This window comes from Calliphora vicina, chromosome 3, assembly GCF_958450345.1.
Source record: "Calliphora vicina chromosome 3, idCalVici1.1, whole genome shotgun sequence".
NCBI classification, from domain to species: domain Eukaryota; kingdom Metazoa; phylum Arthropoda; class Insecta; order Diptera; family Calliphoridae; genus Calliphora; species Calliphora vicina.
This window is the reverse complement of record NC_088782.1, coordinates 21,507,085-21,533,001: the sequence shown is the minus strand read 5'-3', so window position 1 is coordinate 21,533,001 and position 25,917 is coordinate 21,507,085. Positions and strand designations below refer to the sequence as shown.

At 30.5% G+C, this 25,917-nt stretch overlaps 2 protein-coding genes across 5 annotated transcripts; both read left to right on the top strand.

The window, feature by feature from the left end:
- Positions 1-221: 221 nt before the first annotated feature.
- sti (sticky) lies at positions 222-7,282 on the top strand. Its single transcript, XM_065503269.1, has 7 exons — positions 222-399; positions 459-608; positions 670-914; positions 981-1,331; positions 1,750-3,132; positions 3,201-3,866; positions 4,103-7,282. The coding sequence occupies exons 1-7, from the start codon at positions 339-341 to the stop codon at positions 6,878-6,880; spliced, it is 5,634 nt and encodes a 1,877-aa protein (XP_065359341.1). The 5' UTR covers positions 222-338; the 3' UTR covers positions 6,881-7,282.
- Positions 7,283-8,998: 1,716 nt separating this feature from the next.
- On the top strand, positions 8,999-24,422 carry tral (trailer hitch). 4 transcript variants are annotated; one of them, XM_065505059.1, is made up of 7 exons: positions 8,999-9,704; positions 14,772-15,206; positions 15,515-15,877; positions 17,259-17,764; positions 17,854-18,018; positions 20,768-21,027; positions 21,106-21,490. In XM_065505059.1, exons 1-7 carry the CDS (start codon positions 9,584-9,586, stop codon positions 21,488-21,490), a joined length of 2,235 nt encoding a protein of 744 aa, XP_065361131.1. In that variant the 5' UTR covers positions 8,999-9,583. The 4 variants fall into 4 exon arrangements, with proteins under 4 accessions (XP_065361131.1, XP_065361130.1, XP_065361129.1 ...); XM_065505058.1 differs by lacking the exon at positions 15,515-15,877 and adding an exon at positions 22,082-24,422 and having other exon boundaries at positions 9,002-9,704; positions 17,854-17,991; positions 20,798-21,027; positions 21,106-21,482; XM_065505057.1 differs by lacking the exon at positions 15,515-15,877 and adding an exon at positions 22,082-24,422 and having other exon boundaries at positions 9,003-9,704; positions 20,798-21,027; positions 21,106-21,482.
- Positions 24,423-25,917: the final 1,495 nt, after the last annotated feature.

Below are 25,917 nucleotides of genomic sequence, written 5' to 3'. Positions count from 1 at the left end.
TAAAGTCTTATTTCGGGAGGACACTTGTATGGGGGCTAGGTGAAATAATGAATCGATATTTACCATAACTTGGAAGCCTATTGAAGGCTTATTCCTTGGGCCGAAAACAATAAGTGGAACAATCTGGTAGCATTGACAATTATTGTTCATAAATAATTGTGCTTCTTCTTATTAAAAAAACGAAGCTGTTTATTCATCAATTTTCAAATTTCAACAACGACGCTTTGTTTTCTCCGCCATTCTTAGCAGCTGCAGAAGTTTTTAATAAAATAAAATGTTTTAGTCGTTTTGTTGATAAAATTGTGTTAAAATCATAAAAATATTGAGAAATATCAAAAATGGCACAACTTCGTGATGCTATAAGTGTGAGAACCACACGTTTGAACAATGTTTTACTGGGTAAAACAAAAAATGCAAGTAAAATTATTAAACAAACTATTAATGAATTATTTTTAAAGGTGGAGGACGAAGTTATGGAGTTAGTGCTGCCTTGGCGGAAACCATGACTCGCGAGAGTTTATTGGATGCCTTTAGTTTGCTGTATCAGGAATGTGATAAAGATACGCTGCGCAAGCGGGATAAAAATATCGCAGAATTTGTAAACAAATGTAAATAGTGCAAAATTTTTTCTTGAATTCAATATATTTAGAATAATTTTTTATTATGAAGATCGTAGCATTATGGAAGAAACCAGCCGTTTGCGTGTAAATGTTGAAGATTTTAGTGTACGCACTTTGATTGGCAAGGGTTACTTTGGAAATGTTCATTTAGTTGTTGAACGACTTACGGGCGATGTTTACGCCATGAAAAAGATAAAGAAGTCAGTGGTTACAACATCGCAAGTAAAGGAAGAAAGAGATATCATGTCCAAAAGATGTTCGGAGTGGATTACAAATTTACAATACGCCTTTCAGGTAACAACTTTATATTTACATTTTGTTTTTAATATGATAATTTTTTATGTATTTATTTCGTGTTAGGATAATGAACATTTGTATTTAATTATGGAATATTTACCTGGTGGTGACTTATTGAGTTTAATGTCCAGACATGGTCCCTTCGATGAGCCTTGGACCCGTTTCTATTTAGCTGAATTGACTTTAGCTATACATGCTCTCCACGAAATGGGTTATGTTCATCGTGATATCAAGCCTGAAAATATTCTTATAGATCGTTTTGGCCATATAAAGCTGGCAGATTTCGGTAATGCAGCCGCCTTAGATCGGGATGGTCATGTATTTAGCTTATCTCCAGTTGGCACTCCGGATTATATTGCGCCTGAGTTATTGCAAACAATTTCAACATATAAATTGACTAAAAATATGCACGATGTAAGTAACATTTAATTATATTTCACTGCACTTTGCAATTATTTTGTACTAAAGAATAGATCGTGTACGAACAAGCTATGCAATTTCAACCAAAAAAGTAAATCATAAATTTTTTAAGGAAATATTGTATAATTTTGAATTTTGACAACCAGAATAAGGGTGATTATCTTGACTCCTGATATCAAAAACGTTTTTTGTGTCTCCCAAAATATCATTGGATAAAAGACGAAATGCGCAAGATAGGATTTCATTTTAGACCTATGGTTTCTTGGAGAAATTTTCTTAGAATTTTCCGTAGAATGCGTTTCTGCTTACGATCTTTCGTGAAAAAAATCGACACACCCTAATATACATATATACTCGTACAAAACTTGGTACAATTATGTACTTAAAGCAATTTTTTTAATTAAATTTTTAGGTCAGTTGCGATTATTGGTCTATGGGTATTATTGGATACGAACTAATTTGTGAAACAACCCCATTTCATGAAGACAACGTTCATGAAACCTATTCCAAAATCCTTAGTCACTGTGAAGAGAGTAGTCTTAAGGAGTTGATTTCATTTCCCACCGACATAAAGATTTCGAATAACTTTAGAAACCTTATCGAATCTTTAGTTACTAATCCCTCGAACCGTTTAAACTATGAAGCTATACGGAAACATCCGTTCTTCAAAAACATAAAGTGGGAGAAATTGCGTTCGGAAGTTCCTCCAATTATACCCAAGTTACAAGGTAACGACGATACCTCTAATTTTGAAGATGTACAGCGTAAGAAAACTAAAGCGGCTGGTCCAAATGCTAAGAAATCGTTAAGTACATTGATGGGTTCAAATGAATTTTGTGGTAAAGATTTACCATTTATTGGCTATAGTTTTGTACATATGGAAAGGAACGAAGTGGAGGCTGGAGCTGTTGAGGATGCCAGATTTACAAAAGTAAATAATAAGCTAAAGGAGCTGCAACAAAAGCACAAAGAGCGTTTGGGGGAAATCACACAATTGAAGCATGAACTTTTGAGGGCCGAACTGACGGCAAAACAATCGAATACTCAATCTCGAATACTGCAAGATGCCAAAGATGAAATAACTAAAATGAAAAATGTCATTAAAGAAAAGAACATGGAACTGGCAAACTGTCGCACACAAATTAAAACCCTGCAGAGCTCTTTAAAGATCGAACAGGAAATGTGGGAAAAGAAAGAAACCACTATAACAGACCTCTTGCGTATGAATCGTCAAAAGTATGAAGATGCCAAAAACGCCACAGAATCGCGCTATGAAAAACGCATCTCTGAGAAGAAGGCTGAAGTAAATGCCATCAATAAGAAACTCGATGAACGCGATGCGGAACTTTCGGCCAAGGTTGAAGAATGCGCACATTTACAAGAGAAAATGGAAAATTATAAAGATATGCTGAAACAGCAAAAGGAACAGGCTCAAAGAGATCTGGACGAGTTTGAAAAGAACAAAACACACTTGGTAGATATCTATGAGCAAAAATTAATCGAATTGCGTAATAAGCTGCGTTATGAAAAGGATCACAAGTCCCGCTTGACCATGGAATTGAGAGATGTCAGAAGTGAGCTGGACGACAGTATTATTTCTACCAAATCTACGGAGGAGGCTAAACAAGCTACAGCCAAAAATACAGATGAAATCCTTAAACGTTTGAATGATGAAATTAAAGCGAACAACGAATTACACAAACAAAATACAGAATATCAGCAAAAATATTCAGATGTGCAGAAACAAGTAGAGACTTTGCAACAGGATGTCAATCGTTTAGAACGAGAATTACAGGTAGGTACAAACAGCAGGCTGGACTTATAAATCACTTTATTTAAACATATTTTTTTATATAAAAAAAGGTTGCCGAATGTAGCAAGAATTTAGCCGAAAGCAATTTGGCAACTCACACTTCCCCATATGAAACAGCACCTGGCTCGTTAACAGACATACGTGTTATGGAAGAGCAATTACGTGCTGATTTGGAGACGGCTAAAGAAAACGAGAATACCCAAAAAGCCAGAGCTGATAAGCTTCAAAATATTGTTGCCAAATTAGAAGAAATGTTAGAGCGTTTCAACGAACATAGTCTATCGCCCTGCAAACCACTACCAGCTCCCCGAAATGGCCATGGTCAAGTGCAGTCTGTGGGGGATATGTTGGAAAAACAAAATGAAAAACTTGAAGATAAACTGGCAGCTGTGCGCGAACAAATGATTGTTGAAAGACAATCGGCACGCTCTGCCAATTTAGCTTTATGGAAGGCTGAAAAGCAATTGGAAGAGGTATTATCTGAAAAGAAAATGACCCAAAGGAGAATGGAGTTAACGGAAGAGCGAATAAAAAAAATGCAAGCGGAAAAAGAAGAGGCATTACGTTATGGTAAACTAACCGAGGAAGCTAAAAAGCAGAAAGAAGAAAGAATCGAAGAGATGAGACAAGAGATTATAGCTTTAAAAGCTGACGTCAATAAAGAGCATCGTATGTGGGAAAGAGCTGAACAGGAGCGTATGAAATGTAAATCTGAGGTGAGTGTTTCTTTTTTTATACTACTACTACTACAATAAGTATATCTATATTCAGCATATAAATTGTTGTTATACCATTCACCATGAGCGATAAAGGTTTGTAATTTCCATATTTTTCATATGTGAAGTGTATATAAGATTTGCCACATCCGAATAAAGCTCTTTTACTTGTTTTAATTAAAATTATATTTTTCGACACTTTTTTTTAATTTAATTAAATCAACTTTCTCTCACAGATTATAGAACACATTTCGAGTTGCAAAAAATTGGAGGATCGATTAACCGAAGCTCGACAAAAACTACAGCAGTGTCAACAAAAGTGTGATAAACTAGACTTTGAAAATAAGTCTCTTATCAAAGAGCTTCATGATGAAAAAGATCGTCATTCAAATACAAGTGATCAGTGTTTAGCACTGCAAATACAGTTGAAAAACCTGCAAGACAACTACGAACGCTTGAAGTACGCTTGCACAGTCACCGATACACAATTAACTGAGGTGGAGACCATGTTGGAAAAGGAGCAAAAATGTAACAAGTCACAACAGGAAAAATTGGATCAGTTGTATGCAGCCGCTCGTAAAAAGGATGAATTGGGGGCTCAATTAAAGAAACAATTAGCTGAAGAACAACTACAAAAACAAACAGCCGAATCAGAAATTGCTACATTAAGAAATGAATTGCAAGAATGCCGTTCCAATCTAGAGGAATTACAAAGAAAATTCACCAACCAACAACAGTACACAATGGAACAAACTACGAGTTTGTTTGTTACACAAGAAAAAGTAGATGTCTTACAAAATGAAAATCAAAATATACAAGCTGTTAATGATAATCATCAGCGCGAGCTGTTGCTATTGAAAGAAGAGAATGCTCGAATACTATCTGATCTCTTCATTGCCAAAGAGGAGTCACAACAATTACAACAAAATCTTAAAGATGTTTATGGCCAAAATGGGGACTTGCAAAATGAAGTACAAGATTTGAAGAGAATACAGGAGGAGAAGGAAAATTTCTATTTACAAAGAGACATAAAATCCGAAGCCACCCTAGCTCAGCATAAGAAATTAATAGATTATCTACAACTAAAGGTAGAGGATTTGACACAGAAGAAAAAGAAGACACTAGCGGACAAACTATTTGGAAGTAATAACTCCTCGCATTCTAGCAAAAAAGAAAATGTCGGACCTTCAAACATTGAAACATCAATTCTATATCGCACTCTACAAGAAGAATTGAAAAGAGAAAAAAATAAATCAAAGTCCCTGCAAGAAAAATTGGACAAACTGCAAGAGAAACAAATTTGTGCTACTATGAGATCGCCTTTAAAAAGTAAGGAGAATCAGACAGGGAATTCATCACATACAAACTCTCCAAGAAAGCAAGAAGGAAATAGAATTTCTCTTACAACAACTTCATCTCCAAAGAAAAATAACATCGACAACAACGAATGCGGCACTGCGAAACATTTGCAGTCTCATCACCGTTTTGAATTAGCTTTACAAGAAACTAACATCGAAGGAGTTCATTGTTTAGCTTGTCAAAATCCTATTATATCAGGTGCGGCATATTGGAAATGTAGGGAGTGTAAGAACTCGGCGCATCGAAAGTGTCGCAGTGACGTGAAACAGGCTTGTGGTGATGTTGGCGCCATATTGGCAGCATTTGGTTCCGAACCTGCGGCCGAATGTTTGGAAACGATGGCTCTTGAAGCAGCAGCAACAGCTCCTTTAGAAACCGATCTAGATGCTGAATCAGTAGGGAAGTTTTCATACGAGGGCAAATTAGATACAGACGATGGCACAAGTTGTGATGATTCCTTGACGTTTTCTAACAAAAAGTACCAGGGAACATTAGTATTTACAGTACCACAAAATCGCACGGAACATACTTTAGAGGTGGCTTGTGCTTATGAGATGGAAGAAAGTAAAATTCTTTTGCTCGGCTGCAATACAGGATTATATGCTTTGCATCTTGAGCAGCAAAAATTAGTTAATATTGCTGGTGTGGACGCTGTTAGCTGTATAGCAATTTCTCAGCCTTTGGCAAAGGTTATAATGGTGGGAGCCAATGGGGAATCGTTGTACCAATGTGACCTAAGGCATCTGCAATCCCGCAGTCAAGCAAGTGCTTGCTTAAGACCCGCTTTGGAGGCTTCAGTTTTGGATCTTCCTTTTGCCAATCGTACTTCCTCGGAAAAATGGAAGCTAGTACAAATTTCTCAGGAAACCGAGCAACCTTTGGATACTGTTGCCATTGCCGCCACCTCATCACGCATTGTTATTCTTAAGTATGACGTAAAACAGCAGAAATTCAAACCAGTTCGAGCATTAGATACAGCTACCCCAGTTTCATCTATAATCTACACACGTCATACGGCCATTGTTAGTTCAGATAAATTCTTTGAAATTGATCTCTCAACCTATGGAGCAGAAGAATTTGTAGACGTTGCAGATCAGTCTCTTTCCCATACACAAAATTGCCAACCTGTTGTAGCGCTTCGCATATCGAAACAAGAATTTCTTTTGTGTTTCATGGAATGTGGCGTATTTGTTGATGAATACGGATGTCGCTCTCGTCCCTACGACATTAATTGGGAATATACGCCCTGCGGTTTTATGTATCGCGCCCCATTTCTATATGTTGCCCATTTTCAATCGATGCAAATAATACGTTTACATCGTTCTTATACCAACGAAATGTTGACCGCATCAGCCACAGGCGCTCAAAAAGATTTAGACGCTGATGTCGACGACACACATAGTGGTCCACTACTAAAACGATCATATATACCGTTCTATATGCCAACACTTCTAACCGAAAGCGGCAAATTAAATGCATTCATGCTGGCCATACAAAAAAATACTGGACTTCAGGATATATATCACCTTGATGCTCTGCAAACCTTTAAGCAACAGCACAATGAATCGATAGATACTATTTCATCTATTGCAACTTCAGTGACATTGGATTCAGTGGCTATTACGTGTACTGACACCGCTACCACCTCTGAATAAAAGTAAAACATTTTCCGATTTTGTTTTTTCATGTTGCATGTATTTGGATGTTATTACATGTATTTTATTTCTTTCGTTAATTGGTAAATTTTATAAGTTACTACACACGTATTATTTTAATTAAATGATATTTTTTATATTTATTTATGTACAAAATTTGTAACACAATTTAACATATATTTTCCCAATAATAAAAATCACGTTTTATTATTTTTTGCAAATATATTTTAGTTTAAAAAAAAACATTTACGATGGTTTGCTCAAATTTTACTTAATTAGTTTTACTTTTGTAAGCCTTAGATTTATAAGAAGTTTCTCAAATAAAATAAAACCATATAATCCTTATTATACCCTTCACCATGAGTGCTAAGGGAATATATAAGTTTTTCATTCCGTTTGTAATTTTTAAATTTTTTATTTTCAAACCAATAAACTATACATACATATACTGGATCGTAGCGGATACAATAGTTGATTTCCGAAGCCCCTCAATAACTCACAAACATGATCGGGTATAATCTGTGTCTAGGCCTAGCGATAACGATTTCCTCGACATCGATATGGAGCCCATCTTATAAAGATTGTGACCCCTTCTTTGCACTATTGTGTATGCCGGTTTGGAAGATTGACAGTTGACAATTTAAGTTCTGTCAATCTGCCTAAGCGCCATTAGTTTTATTTATATAATAATATAATACCCTCTAATAAAATTGTCAATAATGCAAAATTTTTAAAATGAATTATACATATCGCTCATTTGCTGCAACAACGTCATAACTTAAAATCCGGGTGTTTTGAACTGAGTAATACAAAATATGCGTCGTTCTTTAGTCTTTCATATACATAGTTTTATCAGTTTTAAAAAAAGTCAATTATTTTTTGTATGAGAGTGTTTTTTCGTTGTAAACCTCAAAATTAGAATTCATCTTTTCTCGTATATTTGACAAGTAAAAATACAGATTAGAAAGATATTAATATCTACTATTTAAATCAGGTTTTATTTCTGAAATCGCATAATTTGCTGAAAATATATTTAAGAAATAGTAAAATGTCATAAAACATTCAAATCCGTTTTTCTCGAAACGACTTTTTTGTATTATGACATTGTTGCAGCAAGTGAGCGATATATACATATGTATAAATTTCGTTATGAATAAGCGAAAATTTGTGTTTTCTATGATAGAGGATTTCGAATATAGTCCCTCCATATATAAAATTATACAAATTTTCCAAGTATTTTTATTTATTTTATTTCACATTTTTTAAAATTAAAGTTGTGTTGAATAATAAGAAGTACTTATTTGGTATGTGCTTACTGTAATTAAACGATCAAAAAGCTGAATGCTATGAAATTACATTAAAATTTAATGTAATTTAAGCAATGAGCTTTTAAGCCACACTAGCTTACATTCAACACAGTACACACACACCCTGCGATTCGTATGGGACTGATTGGTTTGAAGACCCCCGCAGTTCTAATATCAAGAAACTTAATATAAAAAAAATGGTTTTGCTCATATCAGCGGTTTACAACGTGGGCAGCGCTGTGGCATCGGTCCACTAGATTAAAAAGCTGAATGCTATGAAATTACATTAAGTGTAACTTTTCATAGCATTGAGCTTTTAATCCAGTGCTGAATACTAGCTTTTTCTTGACTGCAAATTTTAATAGTTTTGTTTAAACGCAAACAAAGTAAATAATGAATTGTATTTATTTCAATAAGACTCATTCATAAAACCATCGAGATATATTACGGAGCAATTGTTTTGGAGAACTAAATTTGAATTGCGCGCCATTATAAAAACTCGGCCATCTTTTTGTCTACATTATTGCAAAAAAGAGATATAACTGCACTTCTTTTTCATAGTAGTTCTTTTTTGGTTGTCATAGTTGTCTCACTTTGTTTGCTGTTTTTTGCATAACGAACATGAGCGCAAAGAAAAACAACAAAAATATTTTCATTCCAGTGCTGGCAACTTAGTAATACATATGTATATAGCTGTATGTGTTCAATTATGTTACGTTTTATAGATAGTAAAACTATAGCTGTCTCCTTTCTACCTTAAATTATAACAAATGTCGCCATATTGCGTATTAAAATGTAACACTGTTTCTTCCACTTTTGACGAGGCAAGTAGGCAAGCAAGGCGAACAACTGTCGTTGAAAAAGGCAGAAAAAAGTGGAAAGTTTAATTTTTTCCTTTAGGAAAATTAACGCAATTTCGGCCTATAGAAAAGAAGACTATTTATAAATTGTGTTATTAAAAAGTTTAAAACTTTTGTTTAAAGAATTTTGACTGTTTGGCCGCTGAAAAACAATAGAAAGTGTGAGAGTGTTTCCTGAGTAAAAGTCATCTTGCGACCCAGTCGTTTTTTTGCGATAGTGACTGAGCAAATATAGACAAATAAAAAGGCCAACATAAATTTTCGGTCGATTGTATTTCAATTATTTTAATTGGAAAAAACATTAAAAACAATAAGAAGTGCTGAATTTGTAAAGATTTTTGAAAACTATATAAAAAAAGTGTAAACGTGTATCTGCGAGTCTCTAGTTAGAGTTGAAGTAAAAAACACCGCAAAAAAGACTGCATTGTTGTTGTACACACAAATTTTTCTTTTTTAATTTTCATTAGTTTCCATTGTTCAAAATATTGCTACTAACATTTTTTTATTGCGCAAATTGAAATAGCCACTAAAACAAAATGAGTGGCGGTATGCCGGAGCTGGGTTCGAAAATCAGCCTTATATCTAAGGCTGATATTCGTTACGAGGGACGTCTCTATACAGTGGATCCTCAAGAATGTACAATTGCATTATCAAGTGGTAAGTATTCAATATTGGAAGAAATTTATCAGTTTCATACATATATATGTATGCATATGTACATAGGACTCTTTAGGAGCACCGTTATCAAACGGTAAAATTGTTTTTTTTTGTATATGTAGTACGTTTTTCTTTTAAAATTCCTTTTTCTTCAATTTTTCTTATTTTTGGATTTACATTTTATATGTATGTTTTGACTTTCTTTATTCTTTACTAAATTTTTTTCTTGATTGTCAAGCTGGCATCGGTTCGTTATACCGTCATACATTTTCTATACTTTTTTTTTTGTTTTATATTACTGCCCCCTTTTTTTATAACTTATCACCTTTAATAGAATTACATATATTAATATATATGTATGTATGTATTTTTCGTTTTTTCTTTTGTATGTATATTTGCCTTTATAATTTCGTTTATTTTACTTTTCCTTAATTCTTATTAGATTTCTGTTGCTGTTAATTTTCTTCCTTTTCTTATTGCATTCATATTTGTTTACCTTTCTTCACATGTTTTCCTGTCACCTTTAATCCGTTACAATTATGTATAACGGTTTTTGTCACTTTTTTTATGCAAAATATATTTTACATATGCATTTATTTATTATAATTTTATAATATATATATACTTGCAAATATTACATACATAGGCATATGAACATACATACATATATTTTATAATTTTTAGGTCTAATTTTTAACCCTGGAAGAAATAATTTTTGTTTATTATATGTACTGTTTGTTTATTTCCTAATACAAAATAAAAAAAACTAGGTAGGTATAAATACTTAAACATTGTAGGATACATGTATTTTTAAAATTAATTTGTATAATCTTATTAGAAAGAAGCGGGAATTTTTATAATCATATTAAATATCTTCTTTTTAACATTTTTAATCTATTTTATTCGACCTCTTCTTTGTATTTTTAAATTGTAATTTATTGAGTTTGATGTAAATTGTAACATCTATAAAGAGACGAGACGTAATTGTCAAAAACCTAACTCTTGCAACCACAAAATACATGTTAGTCAATGTAATTTGGGTATAAATCAAGATCAGCGAAAAAGCTTGCATTTTTATAATTTCTTTGGTGTTGATAGCTCTCATAATTAGAAGCACAAAAACGTTAATATTTTTGCCTGCTATCTCTTAGTTTAAGAGTTATATGAATTTAAAGTCAATACATATAATAGTACATTTCTCATATATTTGGAAAACAAACTGATCGTTATGGGTATCATTGAATAGTGCTTCACAATACCTTTAATATGATATATAATATGGTACAGTTTATTAATATTGTGAACCAAAAATTCCTTTTTGATTTTATATGACAGTACTTCAGAAAATTTTGATATACAGAAAAAGTGATTTTAGCGATACACCCCAGATTTAAAAGTCCCTTCACCCGCCCGAAGGCCGGCAATACAGAAAATGTGAATATTAACAGAAAAAAAATTATGAAAATATAAACTGTTACGGGGATCTTGATTTGTTCCTAATTCTCTATGATGTTAGTAGTCACGAATTTCTACTTTCAGTTTTTAAAAGATTTTGAATTAACATAATCATAACATAATCAAAATTTCGTATAACACAAAAACATTGTGAATCGTAAAGAATCAGGTATGTGATGAAAAACGATTATTTTCAAAACTGAAATGAATTTCCAAAACAATTTAGATGTGATGAATTTCGATTGATTTCATATTGCATTGTTATTTCATTCTGTATCATTTTTATAGCAAAAAAACAACAAAATAAGCAACTCCGCATTTGTTTACCTTAATTAATGTGAAAATTTAATTTCGATAAGTCCCCTTTGAAAGAAATTGGAATTTGAAACTAATATGATAAAACGATTCAAACAAACACATCACACCTTTTGTCGTTTTGAAATCGTTTTTACATCTAAATCGTTTTTTATCACATACCTGATTAACTCTATTTGATAAAAATGAGTCTTTTAGAGTCCGAACGAAACCGGGATTTTCAGGCCGAAGCCCAATCGAACCTAATATTCGGCATAATCCGAAACGTTCAAGGAACTACCAATTTCCGTAATAATTAAATTATGTATGAATTAGGGTTGCCAGTTTTATTTGTACAAAAAGCGGGACAATTTTCAAAATCGGTGAAAAATGCGGGATTTTCAAAACTTACGCGGGACAAAATATAAGAAAACGTATTCCATTACTTTAAACTTAATATTATATTTTTCCCAAATTGTTTACACAGTGATACAGCTAAGAATGAAATAGAAATACCTGGAAGTGATATTGTTTTTCTGGTATTTGCCAAACACTTCCAAAATCATGAGTTACGGGTATAAAACCGTATCCGTTAGATGAAATAATGAAGTGTTCATTACCTTGTTCCAAAATAATAACAATGGAAAACCAGCCAGCATATGGACAGCCAAATACATCAAAGTTTTAATAACTTTCTGAGTCGATTGATCCATATTTTTGAGCGATACAAACATCAGCAGAATGCTGTGTTTAACATCGGTTTGAAAGTAACAGCGGGAGAAGAACTTTTTATAATATTTTTACAGAAAATACATACTACATATCAAGTGTGTTTCGTTTACTCAATATTATTTACTTATTTTACTGTTTTTACTAGTTTTTTCAAATTCGCATTTTCACAAATATAGTAAAATCTAGCAGGAATTTCAAGAGAAAATATGTTTCTACTTTACCGATTATCCTAGTAAAAAATAGTAAAATAAAAAATGATTTAGTTTTTATGTGCTAAATTCCCCATTTAATAATTGATAAATTCACTTAAATTTCTTGTTGATGAATAGGTAATTCCAATGCGCATTTAACTGGTTGCTTAGGCCAGATCATCAATAAACCTTTTCCCAAAAGATTTTATGTAAACTAAACACTTAGACAAAACATCAACAAGTAACAGTGATTTTATCGTTTCTGAAATTGCCTACTTTCTTCATTGCTTTATTTTATTGTTATCGCAAGAAAATAAAAAAACGAGTTTTAAAATCGGAAAACATAAAAAAGCGGGAACTAAGAATCAGAATTCAGTGACTAAAAGCGGGACAATCCCGCGGAAGTCGGAACATTTGGCAACGCTAGTATGAATATTAATTTTAGAGCATGTTTTACCTACGCGTGCATTTTTTTTTTGCATATTTTTGGGAATTGTTTGTCGGGAATTTTCGTGTATTTCTTATAATTTTTCTTCTTAAATTTACAATATTCAGATTCGTTGCGATGTCCAAATTGGTTGCCAATACGGTTGAAATAACCGAAATTTTTTCACTCAACTCAAGGACAGTAGAAAAATTCAATAATTAAGAATAAATCATATTAAAATTTGATGTTCTTAAAGGAATTTTATGTTCTTAATGAAATTATTAAGGTCCTAACATTATAATTTTTAACGATATTCATATTTTGTGAAAATATTAACAATAATAGTGGATAAAGTTTCTTTATCTACAATCGGATTTGAAAAATTTCTCTTTCGAAACTATCTACGCATCTTTTACAGATTTAACATAGTCGAAATTCTTAAGTTTTATTAATTAATTAATGAAACAATAGAAATTATTGATTTTATACCGATTAAAACTGCGAGAGTGACAATACCGATCAAATGGCAATATTAAATTTGAAACCCTCAAAAAGGTTATTTGTTTCTGTTTTAATTTAGTATTAAATAATTACCGTGAACATTTTTTTTAATTTCCTCCCTTGAATGGATAAAGTCTTACTTGCATCATACAGTGTGGACTCCGTTAATCTTGTTTCCTAAATTGTTTTTGAGGGAACTAGAAGTGTATGATATAAATAGATTTTAAACTTTTCGATCAACCATTTTAATTTAGATTTTTAAAGTCGATTAAATCGAACCCAATAATCAATTATATATATATAATTAGAGATTTAAAGTCTTATTTTGTGGATTATCATACATAGTTTCTTTATATTGTGGTGCTCATTTTATAAAAAGTAACCACAAACATTCGGCAACAATTTTATGTAGATATTATGTACTTTAGAATCATTCAATAAACAATAATTCATTCATTCTCGGAAAGATTAATAAAAAGTTGGAAAATTTTTGACGTTGGTTTTCAGAATGGAGCCATTTTGACATTTCCATTTTTAATTTTTCTCATTATGACAAACTTATGATTTAATTCACGATTTTTGAAAAGTGTGGTTCGATTAGTTCGAAATGTGAAAGATTATTCCTCTTCCTCTTTAAATTATACAAATGCATATGAATAATTTTAATATCAAAGTGCATACATAATGCAAATGCAATATTCTGCTGCAATTTTGTTTGCCATTATAAGTGTACTTTAAGCTAAAAGTGACTGATAAGTAAAAGGAAGATCATCTTACCTTTAACTTTTAACGTAAGGTTTATAGATTTGAAACGTCTGTTGAAATTTCAGTTCGCCTATATGTTTACATTGAATTAAAACATACCAAAAGTCACAAACAAAGCTTCTCCTGTAAAGTTTGTTGTTATACACTTAAGATATTTTTGAGGTTAGGGTTGGATTCAAAAACTCTAAAAAACGGCTTATTCGAAAACCGTTTTTAGCTCAATTCCCGGGAACGAACAGATTATTTTATTATTTCCTGAAAATGGAAAAAGTCAAGGAAATTATGATAGATATCTAGCAGTGTTTAGTTACTTATGGAGTAAAAATATTTGGAAATTTTTATCCGAAATTAATGTCAAGTTACCTTTTAGGTAAATTTATCTGATGGGTATTTTACACCGTAGATATCTATTTGTTGAAGTTACGGGCTTTTTTTTAATCGCAATTCGTAATAAGATTCTTTCAATTCCAAAAAATACTGTTAAAATAGAAATTAAAACTTTCTAGAATTTCTTTCTCCGTTTTTAAGTTTGATTAAATGAGTTGTGGTTTGTAATATTTAGATAAGCACTTCTTTTATTTTATTTAATAAGCTATTTATCATTGTTTTATTTTATGTTTTGTAAACAGGTCGAATATAAAATAAAATAATAATTACATATATAAAATAAATAACATGTGTTTTAAATTTTGTATTTTTTAGTACGTTCGTTTGGTACCGAAGATCGTGAAACACAATTTCAAATTGCACCTCAAAGCCAAATCTATGATTATATTCTGTTCCGTGGTTCCGATATTAAGGATATACGTGTGATCAACAATAGTCTACCACATCCCAATGATCCGGCTATTATGCAAGTACAATTGCCCAATGGACAACACGTGATGCCACATTTTTCAATGCCAAGCATGAATCCTCAGCAAGTACCTCCAATGGGAACAACTGGTACATATGGTAATCCCTTTGGTACTATGAGTGGCTTAGGAGCAATTGGAGGCACTGGTGGAGCTGGTGCTGTACCATCTTTAGCACCTGGAGCTGGTGCTCCAGGCCCATTTATGATGGGTGGTAATCAACAACCTGTACCGCCACAAAAACCACCACAAGGCCAACAACCACAAACACAAAAACAACCAAGTAAGTAAAGCAAAGTAAATCATGGGTTTTACAAATAAAAATAACACTTAAAGTTATTGGACATTTAGGCATTTTTATTTCTACCACCTAAACAATTTTACTCGTATTTTAGGACTTATAATAATACTGTTAAGCAATGATGTGCTAAGCAGCTCTACAAGTTTAGATTTCTGAAATCAAACTACAAATCTGATAAATAAATTCAATCATATATGTTTTTCCCTTCAATAACTGGCTGCAACAGGACGATTTTTTAATTCACTACTTGCTACTTATCGTTGTTTTATCTCTTTCGTTCTTTCGTACAGGCTGTAATACCACGGATACTAATAATTTGGGCACATCCTCCTTACTAACCACCGTCGATAGTATTGGCTCGAATCTTAACAACAGTAGTAGTGCTCATAATAATAACAATAATGCAAACTCCAATACTAACACTAATAACAGTAGCAACAACCATAATCATAACAATGCCATTAATAACGTTGGTCTCCTGGGCATAGGTCTTGGTATTGGAGGTTCAGGTGGTCTTCTTAGTAACATAGGCTTAGGTATTGGTGGAGTTGGTGTTGTTGGTAATAATTCATCTACGGCATCAGCTACAACTTCCACAGCCAAGAAATTGTCTCTAACAAATGCAACGGCACTAAATGATCACAAAGACCAAGGTGTGAGGGTAAACTTTTCTAATAAAAAATCGTACACCAATAAATTTTAATTTTTTTTTTTTTTTTTTAATTATTTTCGTTATGGTTTATTTTTTAACATATTTATGTTGTTTTTGATTTTAAAGCCATATTTTTTTTTTAATTTTGAACATTACTTTGCGATAGATATTTTATTTTAAACCACGTTGAATTTGATAATTGATAAGTATCTATTGGGAGTTTTTCGATATGAGCTTTAAATTCATATATCCCTCATTTCAGCATTGTGTGGGAAACCAAACAAAATTAAAATTTGTATACATTAAATAAAAATTGATAAGCGATGTTCATGAAATTTCTTGTATTTTCCTGCCGCATCAATTTGGCACGCATAATTTATTCAAAAATATTTTTTGATTTTGAGTTATTTAAAAAATTACGTTACTTACCCTCTTGTGTGGTTTTCCACACATATGAAATTTCAATATATTTTGGAACAGTTTATTGAAATATAAACAAAAGCTACGTGTTGAATGAAATATTATGGTTCATATAGCTCGTTTTTCATAAAATAAAAATGTTCCATTTATTTCAAACATTTTCTGAAGCTCTTGTTTCACAAAATTTTCTCCGTACATTTCAAATGCTTCGCAAAAAAAGAGTTTCTGTTTTCTAAAATATCAGCAAACTTAATATTTTATGTACGATATGTATCTGATTCATTAAGTTATTTTAAAATTTTTTTATATAAAAAATTTATAAAAACCTAATAAAATAATGTTTTCTAAAATATCAGCAAACTTAATATTTTATGTACGTATATGTATCTGATTCATTAAGTTATTTTAAGATTTTTTTATATAAAAAATTTATAAAACCTAATAAAATTTTAATAAAAATCATTCACAAATAAAGTGGTATATTTTGATTTCTCCATTCAGTTCCTTTTGATGGTACTTTTATAATTTAAAATGTGCAAATCCATCTATTTTTATTCAAAAAAATTAGTTTTGTTTTACATGAAGTAGAGACCTGGTCTATTGTGGCTTATGTGTCAAAGCATTTTTTAAAGTAGATTAGAAACCTGTTTTGTTTTAATTAGATTTGCAGTTTTCAGTTAAATTTACATTTATAATTTATTCTTCTTTTTTTTAACAAAATCTGACTAAAACCTCCAAATGTAACTAGTAAAATATCAATTACATTGGTTGATAGTTTTTAGCAGAATTATGAATTTTTATTCCGTTTGTTTTATTTGTTTAATTTACACCACAGAATTGTTTCTTTTCTTTTTATTTTTTTTTTACAAAATATAATTTTTTTTATTTACATTACAAATACAAATTTAATAAAACAAAAACTGTTTTTCTCTGTTTCCTTATTAAATGTTAATTTAATAAAGTTTCCGTCATAGACATGCTGGCTGGTGCTTCACGTTCAACGACGCCCATAAGTCTTATTTCTCGAAAAAGTCCTTCGGCTGATATTGGTGTACAGGTTAATCAAAATCAACAGCAGCAACAGCAAACACATCAACAACAGCAGCACCAACAACAACCACTTCATCACAATAATCAAAACCAACATCAACAACAGCAGCATCAACATCCGAATCATCAGAATAATGCTGGCCATGGCGGTGGCGGTGGTGGTCAATCGCGTGATGCTGGTCATAAGCGACAAAATCATCAAAATCAACGTGGCGGCAATCAACAGCGCAACAATGATAATAACTATCGTTCCGGTGGCCGTATGATGGAAAATTACAACAACATGAATCACTACAATCAACGCAATAACCAAGGTGGTAATCGCAACAACTGGAATACACACCGTGGTAACATGCCCAACAACAATAACATGCGTAATCGTGGCGGTGGACCACGTCCCAATATGCGTAACATTATGGTAATTATACATAATTAGTTTTAAACTTTAAACATTTTTTAATATCTAATCATTGTTGTGTGTTGTTTTTTTTTGTTTTAATTCAACAGATGGGCTTTAGATCAACAAGTGGTCCCGGTGGCATGCAGAAACCTCCACGTAATCCCATCAAATTTGAACAAGATTTTGATTTCGAACAAGCGAATACCAAATTCGAAGAACTTCGCTCTCAGTTATCAAAACTTAAGGTGGGCGATGAACCCAAATCAGAACAGGTATCCTTTTTTAGTTTTCATTTATTATTGATTTGTTATTAGAATATTATTTGTGCATTTGTTAAGTTGTATTTGTTGTCAATTTGTTTTTTTTTTAAACTTTTTTACTTAAATTTAAACTCAGAAAAAGAGACTAGAGAAATTTGGTTTTAAATTTGATTTTGCGAAGAAAAAAAGGATACCAACGAAAGTTTATTTACTTTTCAATATTTTATCTTCTATATAATTGTGATTATTAACTTTATAACATTATAAACATGCAAACATTAACTTTTTTTTATTTATTTTATAATGTTTTACATCTAAAAGAACTTTACATTTTTCATTGAATACTAAATAATGTTTCTATAATTTTAAAACAAATCTTTATATTGTTCCAAAAGAAAATTAGCTGTGAATTTTTATACCGAATGTTTTATATTTTACTGTATGGAATTGTTCGGCAAAAATTAGGGTGCTCGACCAAAACGGCTCTGAAATTTGGAAAAATTTTATTTCAAAATAAGTAACTGCAAAATTGTATTTTTCAGAAACTCAAACTGAAACCACCGATAAATTATTAACGGTCCTGAAATTTGACATTCTGTTTTTAATTTCTACATTTTTCATTTGGACGGCTAAAGTAGTGTATATATTTTGGATCGTTGTAGATAGCGCATTCGAAATAGACATGTCCGTCTGTATGTTGAAAATCTCAATTTTTGCATTATTTTTGATCTATATCAGAATTGCTAAGTCATTAACATAGACAATATGAATATCTAATAGGGTTCCTAATTTCCCGGGAAATAATAAAAATATGTTCAATCCCAAGAATTCCCTAGAATTTTTTTTAATCATAATTTAAGCTGAAAACCAATAAAATTTATCAAATGGTCGGTCAAAATTCAATAATGTATATATTTTTATTGAACGATTTAAGAGGTCCTACTAATAGTTTGGCGAAAAAAGCGTGACCATTAAAAAAATCAATATATGGCTTTTCTTTGAACAAATATAAATAAATTAAACAAGCTTCAATTTTGAAAATATCACAATATAAGATCATTATTATATTGTTTGACATCTTTTGCTCTTATAAAAGTTATCTAAGATCAGATAAATATTTATTGAAATCAGTGGTTAAGTTTTTTTTTGTCAAATATTTCATCAATGTGGACGTGCCTTAAGTTAAATTTGGAAAAATTCGTAATTCGATTCGAAAGAGAACTTTTTTCAAATCAGAATGTATATAAACAAATTTAAACCATTATCATTGTCATTATTTTCTCTAAATATGAATTTAAAATGTTTCCGTTTTCTACCCAGAGAAAATTTTGTTAGTTGTGAAAACCATTGCTAATCAAATTATTCAGCATAATAACTGAATTTTTAGATTATGTAAATATATCATAATTCTTCTGTGTTAACTTTCTCTAGCTAGTATCAAACACAATTTATGGGTAAAACGAATCTTTCGATTGGCAACATATCATACCCAATCTGTTTCATATGTGCGGAAATAATACTGAAACTTTTAGAATAAAACTTATAAAGAAATTTCCCGACAAAATTTTAAAATATTCTGGGGAATAACCGGGACATTTTTCACGATCTAATGATTTTTCACGATGATGATTTTATAACGAAATTTTATGACAAAATTTTCTCGAAAATTTTTAAAAAATATTCCCGGGATAATCCCGTGAAATTTTCATGATAAGGAATTCTAATATCTAATGATAGACAAGGACATACATAACGCCATAGAAATTCGAATCGATAATGGGTAAAAATCGGAACAAAAAAATTTAACCCGAATTTTCTAACCAAAATATTTTTTTTTACAAAAAAATTGTTTTCAATCTTAAATTATACTTTTGTGAAGGTTATATAAATAAGATTCGGCACAGCTGAACAAAACTCTCTTGTTATTATCATAAAGGCAGTAATATAAAAAAGAACCAGCCTAAAAAACTCGAAAAAAGGTTTGATTTTAAAATTAATGTTAATTTAATTAGATTTACTTAACCAAGGAAGAAAATATCACAATAACATGTTGATTATTTTAGTATATTTTGTCTTTAACAGTTTTATTTAAGAAGGATGATTTCAATTAAAAACCTACTTAGTTAAATATATCAATAAAGCGACTTCTTTTAATTTTTTAACCTATAGAAACACAACATTAACATCTGCGTAGTAAATTATCTAGAAATTTGTATTATTATTATTAAACAACATCTAACCGTATATTCTTTTTGTTTTCCCTTTTTTTGTTTATAATAATTTCACTACACCACCACTACTACTACTACCACAATCCTGCAACAAATAATCAACCCAACGCTACTGTCCAATTAAAAATGTCGTAAACATAAAAATAAATTGGCTTAAATTTTAATAAAAACCATCCTTATCCTATAAAATGCATGGCTGAATGCTATAAAAAAATCCAATACACCTACTCCTGCTATTACTCTACACTATGTACTTGCACATCCACTACCCACATGCAACAATTTACCTAAACACCCTACCATCTTTGACAAAATTATTTGGATTTGATTTCAATTTAAAAATAATTATGATTTGTGTAATCCTTTTAACACCTTTTATTGTTAAACCACAACCAAATTATCATACCATATATTAAAATCAAACAAATCTATATGTGTGCATTAATTATATATATGTGTGTGCATTAATACATGGAACAAACAAACAAAAAAAATTATCAAAATTGAAACACAAACCAAAAATTAAAAAGTGTTCTTCGCCTACTCCCACTACTTCACAGATGAATGGTGAAACTGATAAGAAAGATGATTCTGGTAATGAAACTGGAGCTGGTGAGCATGAACCTGAAGAGGAAGAGATTACTGTAGGCTACGACAAAACCAAATCATTCTTCGATAATATCTCCTGTGAAACTGCACAAGATCGTGCAAAGAACAAGAATTATGATTGGCGTCAGGAACGCAAATTAAATAGTGAAACATTTGGTGTTTCATCCACAAGGCGTGGAGGGTAAGTTTGAATTTAAAAACATCCCCCAAAAATAAAGAAAAAAAATCGAATGTTTCTTTTTTTTGTGTTTTGTTGCAGTTATCGTGGACGTGGCAACTATTACAATAATCGTAATATGGGCAATTATAATAATGGTGGTGGTTACAACAATCGCGGCTATCGTGGCAATAATTATCGTAATCGCAGCAACAATCGCAGTAAAATGCATAACAATCGTGATGGCAGCACTTCAAATGGTGGTGTTGGCGGCAATACCAACAATATTACAAATAATCCTACAGCCAACAATAATAATGCTGCTGCAAATTTAAAGAATCAAACGCAACAACCTTCAACTCCAGGTTCAGCTACAAATCATACTGCTAATAATACAACTCCAGCGACCACATCAAAAACGGTGTCTTCAGGTTTACAAGAGACTAACAATCAACCACAAATGGCTGCAGTTGGTGCAGGTGAGTGACAAACAATTTTTTTAATATTTTTTGTTGGGGTCAAAATTTTAATTTTTACCCTTTGCGCCATTATAACTTTGATATAGCCATGTTAGTCTTTTGAAATCGACTTTACGAAGTTCCCAAATAACTTACTAACATGATACATCAATAATTCCACTGTAGCCCTGGTTGCTATTTAAATTTGGTAAAATCGGCCCAGATATATATATCGGGTATTTTCCCGATAATCACCCCTATCGGCAATAACATGTGAAATTTTGTTCCCATGAAATATCATTTCCTTCGAAGGGAAAATTGCTATCGGGAATATCATGATGAACTTTACATTCACAATAGTTGATTTTGTTCGTAACAGCTGTTTATTGTTTACAAAATTCCATCTAAAAATTTCACAACAAGGGGAATTTTTTTCACGTGCACAAAGTTGATGAACGAAAAAAGGAAAAGGGAAAATATTTCATGTGAAATGTTGATTCGCGATAGGGGTGAATATAATATTTTTCACAAAATTTAACTTCTAAAATTATTCACAAATAAAAAAATAACTTCACTATTCTTTTATTTATTTAATTTCTATATTATTCATTTCATTGCAGGCCAATAATCTTTTGTGTTGATATCTACATGAGATAAGTTCAAAAAAATTCATTAAACAAGAAAAAAAACATCAAAAGGAATTTTTATAACAAACATAAAAAAGTACATTTTGAGTATCAAAAGTATTTTTTTAAACTGCTGACGTCCTTCGCTCCCATCTACGAAAAATTTAAAAATACAAAAAATCCAAATTATATATACATAGATGAAATCATCAAGTACAAGAAGAACAAAACTGAAAACTGGATATATAAATATTAACATTTTTCCATAAATATACTACTAAATACTTTATACACAGCAACTATTCATTACCACTGGTGTGAATGTCAAAGAAGAAAAACAAACAGAAATCATAAATTATGGGTCAAAAAGGCAGCACACGAAGAATCATTTATATTAAACACAGTAACAAATCAAGAAAGGAAAGAACATAAAATAAACATTTTAAAGATGTTAGCATAAAATAGATTTAGAGAAAACAAAAACAAAATGAAAGGATAATAAGTAATAATTTATATTTGGAAAAAATGAAATGAAAATTTAAAAAAAAAACAATGAAAGAAAAAATATCCCCCCACACACACAATACTGAAGAAACTAATTTAGAAAAGGAAATTGTTTGAAAGATATGTAATAAAAAGGCGCTTTAAAAAATTAAAAAGGTATACAATTTTTTAATGTAATAACGAAAAGAAAGAGAGAAAGAAGTACCACTAGAGAGAGGGGAGTAAAAAACGTTTTGTTTTCTAAAGATTTTGATACTTTTTAGGAATAAAAAAAAAAAAACAAAACAATTTTTTTTTGTTGTGGAAGTGGTCGAGTTGCATTTATTGGAATTATATTAAAAAATAAACTTTAATGCTGATGAAAATGAAGATGGTGTATGAATATTTATAAAATTAAACTAATTTGAAAGTGAAAAATCACCTTAAACCTAATTCTTTGAATGAACAAACAAAAATATCTAAAAAATAAAAATTGTAAAATTGAAACAAGTTTTTTATAAATGCGTACATACCTAATTATATAAATAATAATAAAAAACTACTTTGAAAAAGAGCATGTATAATTGGTTTTCACATGATGAAAGAATGTAAGAAAAAAGAGAGTGAGCTTTGGAGTAGTACTACAACAACAAATAGTTTAATAATTAATTAGAAATGTTTATTATTTTAAATTATATTATTATACACACATATAGTTTAAGTTTATCATGTCGCAACGACTTATGATTTTTTCCTAAACAAGAAAAAACACAAACATTGGACCTCAATACTAAAGTACTAAAGAAACGAAATAAATAAAAACGAATTCGCCAAAAAACGATATTCCAAAATTTTGTAGAAAAAAAATTACAATAAAATTCATAGAATTTTATTCAAACTTCTGTTTTTTTTTTTTAATAAATAGTAAACCATTATTTTTTTTAATAAACTAAAATTATTTTAAATCATATACTTACATATATTTTTTAATTTAACACAAATTGTCTAATTATGTTAAAAATTTATTATTAATTAAATTAAGCTTTATTATTTGTTTTACTATTTACTATACATACAACATACATTTATAAAAAGCCACTAAAACTTGTAAAATTGTAAGCCCCCAACCAACAAACCCAAGACTTACTTAGAGAAAAAATATTTTAATTGCCTTTTTTCCTAAACAAAAACCAAACACCCCCACCTCTTTTTATATTATAAAGCAAATTCCGGTCTCTTTGATTTAAAATCATTCTAAGTTAAAACTAAGATAAATCCTCAATTAAATTTCATGGATTTCAACAAATAAAAAGCGCCAGTGTTAAAATTTTTTTGTTATTTATACCTACCTACATACTATAATAATTTTTTAGGTTTATTATTTACATAAACTATTCTCTACCTCTCTCTCCTCCCCCTCTACATTTGTTTTAAATGTTTAAAAGAAAACCTAACGTATGTATACTAAAATAAAAACTCCACAACATTTTTTTTACTCATCTTCTTAAAGTAATTTTTTTGTATTACCCGCAAAAATAAGCTCACTCTCTGTTAAATTACTACAAGAGAAAAAAATACCAAGAAACCAGAAAAATTATTAAAATTTTATTATATAAATTTTAAAGAAAGCATACAAAAACAAACAAACAAACACAAAAATATATATACACAGAAATATGTATTTTGAAATTATCATTAAAATTTAATAAATAAAGCGAAAAAAATTAAATCATTGTCAAAAATAATAAAACAAATTAATAATAAATAACAAATTTGTGTAGTATATAAAAGGTTTATAAAAGTTTTATCCTTATTATTAAAATTAAAGAGAATTAAAAAAAAAACAACATAACGTGTATACTTTTTTTCTTTAGCTGTTAAATTTCTATAAACAAATCCAACAATTATTATACAAATATAAGTTTCCTTTGCCTTTCTTTGTTTATGCTGTAAATTAATTTGGAAAATAAATTTTGATTTGATACCAATTAACAATACATTTTTAGCAAAATTAAACACAGCTCTAGCGTTTCTTTTATTCGGCGTCTATTTTGAAATGCTACATTCTCTATAAAATGTCTCTAATTCATGGACAACCAGGGAGGGTTTTTATTGTGTAAGTCGTTTCGAAAAGATTTATACATGGAAATTCGAAAATGAGAGAGCTTTATGTGCTAACCGTTTTTCGGGAGAAATTTTAAATATATAGCGGCTTATTTAGACAATTTGAACTAAACAAACTTTTATGATTTTCAACTTTATGTTATGATTTTCTACTTTAAAAACAAATGTTACAGAGAAATACACATAGAGCGGAGTTTTTGTTTTCACATAGTTTCTTTTACTAATACAATCTCACCGCTTAGGTTTTAGACAAGAGGTCTTTGACAGGAGAGTTACCGATCTATGTGTATTTATCTAGGATCCATGCTGTATGGGTGCGTTCCTAAATGCAGTAAATTTGTGCATCGCTGATTTTCGAACTATTGCAACAGTAACCTAATTGATGCGGTGTTTGCATTATTTTCCATTATTTACGGAAAAAGCTATATCGTTCAAATTTGTATGCTTTATACATTGTCCCATTGATCTGAAAACCGAGACAGACAGGTTCCAAATTCCAAATGTATTTAATATTTCTGTATTTCTGGGGGGTTACTCTCTATTGCGATGCGCAAGCAAGTTCGATGCGAAAGGTAAATGCGATAAGAATACATTTTAGTACTCTGTGTCGTATATGCAAACGCTTTCGCAAAATAAGTTGTTCTTTCGCATCGCAATAGAGAGTAACCCCCCTGATTTTAATTTGACAGAGTTTTTTATATTAAAACAAAAGTAAATATTCTGGTACATAAATTGATTAAAAATTTTAGAAAAACAAATAATTACAAACTAATATCAATTCCACTTAGAAAACTGAAAGTGGTTTCATTCCGAAAGAAATTTTCATTTTACTTTTTCTAACGAATCAAAATGCGGAATTAACACCACTTTCGACTTATTACTTAGAACGTGTTATAATGAGTCGCAAAATAAAAATGGAAAAAAAACTTGCAGTGTTACATGTGATTAAAGAACAAGTAAGGGAGAGCTAACTTTGAAACAAAGAATAATAACAAGAAGTGAAACGCTGTCAAAAAAAACCTAAGTCGGTTGTCATAAAAAACCTAACTCTATGCATGTATTGGTAACATTTTGTTTATATGTATTAGTTTTCAAACCACTTTCACCACACTCCTCAAACACACAGAGTTGTAAAAAACCGACCTTAAAAATTATAACAAAATTTTATTACAAAAATTCATACAATTCTCAAATTATTTGAATGATATTTGATCTGGAGAGGT